Source organism: Natator depressus, chromosome 9, assembly GCF_965152275.1.
Source record: "Natator depressus isolate rNatDep1 chromosome 9, rNatDep2.hap1, whole genome shotgun sequence".
Classification (NCBI taxonomy): Eukaryota; Metazoa; Chordata; order Testudines; family Cheloniidae; genus Natator; species Natator depressus.
This window is the reverse complement of record NC_134242.1, coordinates 98,505,154-98,515,149: the sequence shown is the minus strand read 5'-3', so window position 1 is coordinate 98,515,149 and position 9,996 is coordinate 98,505,154. Positions and strand designations below refer to the sequence as shown.

General features: G+C 47.6%; 1 protein-coding gene across 1 annotated transcript in view; it reads left to right on the top strand.

The window, feature by feature from the left end:
- The first annotated feature begins 3,299 nt into the window (after nucleotides 1-3,299).
- The window catches only part of STK26 (serine/threonine kinase 26), a 53,636-nt gene continuing 46,939 nt past the window's right edge, over nucleotides 3,300-9,996 (top strand). The window contains exon 1 of the mRNA XM_074962755.1: nucleotides 3,300-3,420. Within this exon, the coding sequence (XP_074818856.1) occupies nucleotides 3,379-3,420 (42 nt within the window). The 5' untranslated portion in view covers nucleotides 3,300-3,378. The remainder of the gene's footprint in view (nucleotides 3,421-9,996) is intronic.

Below are 9,996 nucleotides of genomic sequence, written 5' to 3'. Positions count from 1 at the left end.
GAATCAAAGGGGTGCATGGGATGTAGGGGTGGCTTTCAGAAGGGAATGTGTGAGAGAAAAGAGTAAAACCAAAGCATGCTGGGACTAGCAACATCTAGGGCTCCAAGGAACAACACAGAGGACAACTAGTGCAGAAAAATCAGCCGTGAACATCAGACTTAGAAGAGGAACAGAAGGGAGGCTGTGCATGTGCAGTAATGAATTAGCAGATTGAAAAAATTTCAGCCTCTACCACAAATATTGGGATTTTTCCAAAGTCATGATGAGTTATGACTGGAGCACTGAAATATAAAAATAGAGACAATGTTAAGTATTAATGAGCAGAATGAATCTGCACTATTCAGAAATCTGATAAATGGACATCTTTAAATTTTATTGAAACGCTGTATACTGCAGTTAAGGTTGGGTCAGGTCCTTTATTAACAAAATCTCCCACTTTTCAAAGGTTTAATTATTCAGCCAAAACAATTCCTGAATCTTGGCATACAGTACAAGCTCCCAGAAATTACCCACTTTAAGTAATCTACCCATGAGATTGGACTCATTACAGCTCCCAGGTAACTAACATGCATTTTATAACTTTCACTAAGAGGGCTTTTAAAAATATGTATTTTTAAACTGGTGGGTAGGGAATTAAATATTTTAACATTAACATTTTAACAAACCAATAAGTCAGAAAGTTCCAATTTAAGCCACAAGTCTTATCCTTAACTAACATCATTGTGGGGTTTTGTTTGATTTTAAACCACAGTTAGTTACGGATGGAACTTCTGCCTTAATGTTGAATTTCTTGGCTTTAGGTAGTTTTAGCCCAACCTTAACTTAAACAAAGATGTTTTGTATTCAGTGCCATATTGGCAGTGCTTCATGTTGAAAAAGGGGGAGCTACTTTAAAAACTGCCTTCAAATGAATCCTGCATAAGGAAACATCCTTTAAATAACTATTTTGGGGTAGGTATGATGTGTGTAACTGTCCAAACTAGTTCCTACACCCTTGGATTGGATGAAGTAAACTATTTCCTGGCCTTGGGAATGAACCAACCCTGTGAACTCATGGAACCCCTATCAATTTTCAGGGACCTCCCTTGCAAGCAGGGCTTTTAGTGCATGTATTTTTCACAGGTGACTGGAGGAGCTCTACTGCCTTTGGAAAGGCTGTCATCCTGATGCAGGTATTTCCGTATGGGTATAATCCTGACCCCAATTAAGTCAATGGCTATACTCCTATTGATTTCAGTGGAGCCAGCATTTAACCCTCTGTCTCTATAGTTGCAGAGGGGCTTTCTATCAGGATGATGGGCCCAATTTTAATATTTGGGGAGGAGAGAGAGTGCTATCCAGGGGCAAGGGCCCAGTGTGCTGGATACAGTTACTTTTGCAAAGAAGCAACTAGATACTCCAAATGCTTTTATCTCATAAATATAAAAACAGAACATTTGATCCACAGCTAAAAAGGAAAAGTACTGCCTAATTCAAAACAATCTCAATTCCTCTATATCACAGGACGCACTGAGCACATTTGGATTATGGAGACATCAGACAATGGAGTCAATTTTCAGTGCAACTGATACATTGCAGGAGACAGGACTGTTTTGGATAAAAAGGCATTTTAGACCTATTGTGGAGGCACTACAGTAGGTTTCACCTACAACTATACATGACCACAGGGTGCTAAGTACAGAGAAATGTCACCTGAAGTACTATTTGTCCTTCCCTTCCGACACAAAGAAGAATGGCCCATCATAGGAGGGAGGTAAAGTGTAGGGTCAGAAGGTTCTGGGGCAGCTGAGACAAATAACTGGAGCTGGACAATTGAAAAATCAGCCTCAAGAGGGGGAAATTATTGATAAGGAAGAAGAAACTCAGGAGTTGGTTCACATCTTAGGGGATGGGATAACTATAAAAAGAAAAAGGTTGCTATGTCTGGGTGTTTGCCAGAGGGGACACAGTGAAGTTCAGTCAAGTGTTAAGTTCTAAAAGAAGAATGAAAGTTGGGGTTTAACAGTTATGTTGGAGGCAGCCGGTCAAGCAGAGAAACTGAGTCACAACAAGGTGAGCACTGGGTTCAGCACACCAGCAGCGGCTGGCGGGGGGAAGCCAATGAGAAGAGAGGACTTTGCCAACTCCGCATCCTCCTGAAGGGAGGCTATGGAAGAACTGTGGACTGCTGGATGAACAAATCAAAACGTCAGGCTTGCATTCCTAAATGTTAGTGGGATGTCAAGTTAAATATCGACCGAGTTGGGTTAAATATAGTGAAGCCTGTACAAAAGGCCACAATTACTCTGCAATTTCCCATCTTGAGAGGGGTCCTCAAAGGATCTGGGGCAAAAAAAGGGGGGGGAGGGATAGCTCAGTGGTTTGACCATTGGCCTGCTAAACCCCGAGTTGTGAGTTCAATCCTTGAGGGGGCCATTTAGGGATCTGGGGCAAAAATTGGGGATTGGTCCTGCTTTGAGCAGATGGGATGGGACTAGGTGACCTCCTGAGTATCCCTTCCAACCCTGAGAGTCTAGGATTCTATGATCTCCAAATCTACTGCACCGCCTCCACCCTCATGAGGAGACCAAAGGCCACGGAGCCGCGGAACAGGGCAGGTCTTCGGAGCCGCGGAGAAGGCCCCCCCGGTGGTTGACAAACACCATCCCTCGGGACCAAGGGGTGGGCCACGGCCTCCTCCTCCCCGGGCAGGGCGCAGGGGCAGCCGAGCCCGGGGCCAGGCGAAGGGACTGGCCGGCTTGCTCTGGTCCCAGGGGGTCCCGGGCCGGGGACCCCCACGGCTCTGGCTCCTGCAGGTGCGAGGCCCAGGCCCGCGCTGGGGGGGGCGGGCGCGGCGGCCTCCTCTCGCCAGGGCCGCCCTGGCCCCGGCTCCCCGCCCCGTGGGCGGCCCCGAAGGCGGGGGGCGGGTGACGCGGGGCCGTGTCCCGGCGGCTCCACCCCGCGCGGCCGGAGCCGAGGAGACGGAAGGACGGAGCCGCGGCCGCACCACCGCTTCCCCGAGCCCAACATGGCGCTGGCCGCCGCGGCGCCCTGAGCCCAGCCCCGGCCTCGCCGCCCCGCGCCCGCCGCCGGACCTTCCCGCCCCACCCCGCCGGGGCCATGGGCAGAGCGGGCGGCAGCCGCCGGCCAGGCCGCGCCTAGAGCCCCGCCGCCGGGCATGGGAGAGCGGCGCTAGGCGCCCCGCAGCGACCCCCCTCAGGTGAGCCCCGGGCCGGGGCCGGGGCCGGGGCCGGGGCGGGGCGGGGAGCGGAGCCCGGCCCGGCCTAACCAGCCTCCCTCCGGCTTTGTCCTTGCAGGCCCCGCCGCAGGCAGCCCCTCCCGGCCGGAGCCGGAGCCGGAGCCAGAGCCAGAGCCAGCCGCGGGCGGCGCCCGGCCGCCATGGCCCACTCGCCGGTGGCCGTGCAGGTGCCCGGCATGCAGGTGAGCGGGGCGGGCCCGGCCCGCGCGGGAAATGGAGGCCGGGGAGCGGGGCCTTGCCCGGAAGCGGCGCGGCCGGGCCGGTGCCGGCGGGCGGGGGGGGCCGCTGGCGGCTCGGGCCGGGCGTCGGCTGCGGCCTGCGCGTGTCTGGCCCACCCGGCCCGGCGTGACCTGGCTCCCGGAGCCCCTCGGGCGCCGCGCCTGCCGGGGGGGGGTCCCCTGACCGGGCTGGGGGGTAGGCGGGGTCTCGGACCCCAACGCCTTGGTGGGGGCGAGTAGGGGCGTTGCCTCGCCCCCCGCGGGGCCAGGGCTGCCCCCCTCAGCGCTCGGGGGGCCCCGGCTTTGTTCAGAGGCAGCCGCCCCCCCCCCCCCGCAGCACCCAAGTGCTGTTAAACCGATTGCAAACAGCACGAACTTAGTCTCCGGGTGCGGGGGCGCGTGTGAAATGGCATCGCAGCCCCGGCGGCCAGGGCCCGCCAGACAGGCCTTCCCCGGCTCCTGGCACTGGGCCTGGATCGCAGGTTCCCGGGAGACCTTCTGGTGAATGGGAAGAGATGGGGGAAGTGGAGCCCTGCCTTCGTCCAGGCTGGCAGCTAGGCAGCTCCTAGGAGGTGTCGGTCTGTTGGCAGTTCCCAGGCTGGGCCAGGCCGGGAACCTCCCTGGAAAACGGGGTTTCTGTGCATTTGTTGCTGCAGCCTGAGCTGGGGCCCTTGACAGTTCGTTCTCTTTGTTTTCACAACTATAGCAGCGGCGTGTCCCCGCCTGTCCTTTTCCCCTCTTTCGAACGTCCTAAAACAGATTTAGGGTGGGGTTTTCAAATGACCCTAAAGGAGTTAGGCACCAAATGCCCGTTTCTGTGGGATTTGCGCATCAAACTCCTTAAGTCTGGTCTATGCTAGGAAATTAGCTTGTTATAACTGCATCTCTTGGGGGCTCTATCGACCTAGCTACTGTCTGTCCGGGAGGTGGACTACCCTCCCTGGCTCGCGAACCCCTCCTGTAGGTGTAGGTAGCATCTTCACTGCAGCAGTAGCACGGCACAGCTGCGCACCGGTTTATGTGTAGACATATCCTTATTTTCCTTTGAAAATCTGAGCCCTATAACTTTCCCAAATGAATGTGATGATCCATAATATTGATGCTACAGTGTTTTCAAGACTGCAAGCCATTTCAGCCCCCCCCCCCCCCACTGAGATGTCCTATTATTGGTATGTCTTAGTTTTTGTAAAATAAATATATAAAATATTTGTCTCTCAATAGTTGTCTAATGTTTCTAGTAACATCTTTCTCTTTTTTCCTCTATCTAGTTTAAATGTCACTTGTTTCTTTCATACTTTTTTTAATTGGGTGAGTGGTGTGTGAAAAGTAAGAGAATTCTTCTGAGATGGTGTATATTCATAAACTCTGGAAGGCTTTGTGCCAGGATCATGGACGGGACAGCTACAACAGAAAACACCGAACCATACAAGATGGAAAATGCAATTACTATTTTCAAGTTTTCCCTTCATTTTGCAGTCATGCCTGTGAAATCAAGGAAGACATTAATACAATAGCTTTTAGGATGTATGTTGGATAATTCTATGTAGAGTAAAAGAAGTTTTAAAGCTGCTAGTAAAAATATCTTGAGTGTGATTAGATGCAGCTTGTAAGTATTTGTGGAATGTTTACCCAAACACTATAATTGTGCGCGTTCCAAAAATGAACTTTCAGCAAAGTAGGCCAGGCCAGTGATAACATTTGTAAGGATAAAGTTAATACCATTATTTCTGAAGATCTGCGCAATTTTTGTACTTTTCTAAAATCTGTTGAATTTCTCCTTTCAAAGAAATTGCTTCACCAACTTTTTGATGGTGCAGACAGATGTGAAACCATACTTTTGCCATACCAATTTAACCTGCCAATACACTTAATCTCCATAATGACAGGTTTCAGAGTAGCAGCCGTGTTAGTCTGTATTCGCAAAAAGAAAAGGAGTACTTGTGGCACCTTAGAGACTAACCAATTTATTTGAGCATCCGATGAAGTGAGCTGTAGCTCATGAAAGCTTATGCTCAAATAAATTAGTTAGTCTCTAAGGTGCCACAGGTACTCCAATTTATTTGAGCATAAGCTTTCATGAGCTACAGCTCACTTCATCGGATGCTCAAATAAATTTGTTAGTCTCTAAGGTGCCACAAGTACTCCTTAATCTCCATACTATATCAATATTATTGATGATACATTTTAAAAAAATTAGAAGCAAGGGAGAAGTCTTAGTTTGAGCCTTTTCTTTTTGTTGTGTCCCATGGTGTGACTTCTCTTCAGAGAATTTTCCTATATTGCTTTGATAAGCATTTTGGATACATTTTCTATCTAAAAATTCTATAATCTGGTTGCCCATTTCTTTATCTTAAAAGATCTTTAATGTATTGATATTCTACTTTCTTGGGCTGTAGTATAGTTCAGCAAGGACCCTGACATTATTTAAAGCACTGTTTTCCGATATTAAACTTTATATAATAGTACATTTCCTTCCACTACTGTGTTTTTAGTTTAACCCAAACCCTTTGATGTACACATGTAGACTTAAAGCACATTTTCCTTAAGTGCTCATAAGTACATCTGAGTAGAATTGATGTTTTCTCCTTGAGACTCTTTTTTTATGAAGACAAGTATAAGAAACATTAAAAGCTTTTCTAGAATATAAAAGATTTTGAGTTTAGTACAAAATTATTCTGCATGGTATTCCCCTTTGCACATTTTACTGTTCTGTGACTGGTTAAAGAAACTATGAAAGGAGTCATTAAATCAGGGGTGGGCAAACTACGGCCCGGGGGCCACATCCGGCCCTCTCGATATTTTAATCAGGTCCTCGAGGTCCCACCGGGAAGTGGTGTCCGGGGCTTTCTCTGCTCCGGCGCTCTAGCCGGGGACGGAGTCAGGGTATTGCCCCACTCCGCATGGCTCCCGGAAGCAGCAGCATGTCCCCTCTGGCTCCAACGCATAGGGGCTGCCAGGGGGCTCTGTACGCTGCCCCTGCCCTAAGTGCCGCCCCCGCTGCTCCCATTGGCCAGGAACCGCAACCAATGGGAGCTGCAGGGGTGGCGCCTGCGGATGGGGCAGCGCACAGAGCCGCTTGGCTGCAACTCCGCATAGGAGCCAGAGGGGGGATATGCTGCTGTTTCTGGGAGCTGCTTGAGGTAAGCGCCCCTCAGAGCCTTCCCCCCGACCACCTCCAACATCCCTGCCCCAGCCCTGATCCCCCTCCCATCCTCCAAACCCCTCGGTCCCAGCCCAGAGACCGTCCTGCACCCCCAACCCCTCATCCCCAGCCCCACCCCAGAGCCCGCATCGCCAGCCGGAGCCCTCCTGCACCCCAGCCTCAATTACATGAGCATTCATGGCCCACCATACAATTTCCATACCCAGATATGGCCCTCGGGCCGAAAAGTTTGCCCACCCCTGCATTAAATGATTAGGAGATAGAAATGGTTTTCTTTTTCTTTTTCTTTTTTTTTTTTTAATTTGAATTAGTATTATTTATTGAAGGTCACCTGAGTAATTATTAAAGCATTACCTACTTCTGGTCGGTGTTAAAATTAAATGCATGAAGTTTGATTTAAGAAAGCGTAAACAGATCCGAGTATGGTGGAATAAGATCCAAAAGTTATGTTAAAATTAGCACTGTGGGAAAGTGTGTCTGTAATCTCAAACCATCATCTACCATGTAATGTTGGAAGGATTTTTTTGTTTTTGTTGTAGTGTAGGAGTTGGAAACAGAATTTATGGAAGGGAATGTGCTGTAGCTATAACGTTTTCAGCTGTATTATCATAATACTTTCCCCTTTCTGTCCATTATTTAATTATGCATAAAAGCAAAATAACATTCCATGAACAAAAACAATGTGATAATCTATTATATTGCTTGTAGGCTAATTTCCAGACAGAAATTTTGTTAACATAGTTTTGAGGTTGCACAGAGATTTCTTCTGCTCTTATTAGAAAAAGCCCTTAAAATGTTTATTTAATAGAAAAACAAAAATCCAAATGTTGGAAACTATGGAAAGTCCACACAAAGGTCGCTAAAGCAATCCTAACTTTGCCCTTACATTACCGCCCTGACAGCAATAGGAGACTCGGACAATCTTATTAATTACACAGGTTTATCTCATGAATAGCTATGAAAACACTTAGAGTGGGTGCATAAACTCCAAAATATTTTGTACAGCTTATACTCAGTTCATGAAATAACATGTGCACGGTAACTCCTCACTTAATGTTGTAGTTATGTTCCTGAAAAACGTGACTTTAAGCAAAACAGTGTTAAGTGAATCCAATTTCCCCATAAGAATTAATGTAAATGGGGGGGTTAGGTTCCAGGGAATTTTTTTTCACCAGACAAAAGACATATACACACACAGAGCGATGATGATTCTGAAGCTTGGTTGTGGTGGTGAAGTCAGAGGGTGGGATATTTCCCAGGGAATTCCTTACTGCTAAATGATGAACTAGCACTCAGCTGAGCCCTCAAGGGTTAACACATTGTTGTCAATGTAGCCTCACACTCTACAAGGCAGCACGAATGGAAGGAGGGGAGACAGCATGGCAGACAGAAACACACACCCTGTGTGTGAGAGAGAGATGCGCATTGCTCCTTTAAGTACACTGATCCCACTCTAAGTACAGTGCCTTTTTACGTTAATCAGCAAGCTGAGACAGCAGCTGCTGCCTGGAAGCTCTGTCCGTCCTGAGCCCGGTCGTGTCCAACACCCCCCCACCCCCCGGCTCTATGGAAGATGGGGTAAGCTGGGTGCAGGAGCGGGAGGCACCCTGACATTAGCCCCCGCAGCAAGCAGGAGGCTCCAGAGAGCAGCTCCAAGGCAGAGGACAGGAGCAGCACATGGTAGTGGGGGGAGGGACAGCTGAACTGCTGGCAGCTGATACTGTGCTGGGCGGCTGCCGCACAGGGAACTTAGGGGAATGGGGAACTGATAGGGAGGCTGCCGGTCCAACCTGGTTCCAAGCCCCCTCCAGCCAGCTCCAATGGGCTGCTCTTCCTGCAAGCAGTGGACAAAGTAGGTGGCTGCCAAACGACTTATAAGGGAGCATTGCACAACTTTAAAAGAGCATGTTCCCTAATTGATCAGCAACGTAACAATGAAACAATGTTAACTGGGACGACTTTAAGTGAGGAGTTACTCTAATCAGGAATTGCTAAGTACAAATAGCCTGCTAAATACATTTTCTTCTGTAGGTTCCATATGCACAGAACCTAACAAAGCTCTGTGTGTCTATGTATTCACACTTCTAAGCCAAACTCATAAAATTACAGCACATAGATTAGAAGAGTAAAGGCTAGCATGGTGATGAAGCATCATGCTTAGTGTTGGAAACGTGTATATAACACTAATGCTCGGAGGTTCAGATTTTTAACATTCTACCTGCAGATTATATAAATAGTATGTTCTACAAATTTAAGATTAGAACAGAAAGTGAGAGATGAATGGAGCTAAAGGAGCACGGTTAAGGTTGCCATTGATCTGAACCATGGTTTTCCATGGCCTCCAATGTGTGTTTGGAATTTGTTTTGTAACGTAACACTAACTTTAAAAAAAAAAAAAAAAAAAAACCAGAGCATGAAAATTTAAAGTGGAAGGAAGAGTTTAAAATAGCTTCCTACTGCTAGAATAATTTAGTGTCTCTCTCTGAAATCCTATTCCACAGAGGCCCCCTGAAGAAAAGTGCTTCTAGGTATAAATTGTGAGAGCTGTCTTGCACTAACAGTTTTGGGGGTGAAGTATAGGTATTCCTGAAGTTGGAAGAGGGATGTGGTGGGCTGCTTAGTAGGAGGGCTCATCTCCCACTGCATTTCTTTGACTTAGCTGGCCAGGCGTGTATTTGGAAGGGCCACATCAAATACAGATGAGCAAGGCTTTAATATCCCTGCTATACCTTTCATTTCAGATGGGTGCAGCCTGAGATGAGTCTTTGCTACTGGACAGCCCTTAATATTTTACTATGAAAATCATTTGAAGTTGGTCTTTCCAGCTTTGATTATTTTCTAAGTGTATAGATGGATAACCAAATAGCTCGAGAGTGGACAGTTAAACACTTAAGAATTAACAGGAAAATTGCCTTTAAAGTTCTTGATGAATCATTTGTGCTTTCCAAAGGCAGTCCTTAAACCCTGTGTGGAAAATACAATTTTTGCTGGTCTTTGTGGTTCCTGCTTTCTCCACCAATGAAAAATCAGTTGAGAAATAACATCTTCTAGTTGGAGGAATGGTTGGTGAACTTTTCCTTTCTTGCTTCTAATTTGTGTGTTATCAGAATTCATCTAATATTCAGCACTGGTGGAAATGTCTTGGGATATTCTATCTATTGGGTACAAGGAGTAGGGGGATTATGTGGAGGTGAGGATATTTTGTGGATTATTTATGACTGAATTTGAGGTCTTCTCCTCTGTCTCCGGGGGAGAAGTTTACTGGAGAATATTTGGCTGATTGACACTTATCCCATGTGGGTTTCAGAGTAGCAGCCGTGTTAGTCTGTATCCGTAAAAAAGAAAAGGAGTACTTGTGGCACCTTAGAGAATAAGAA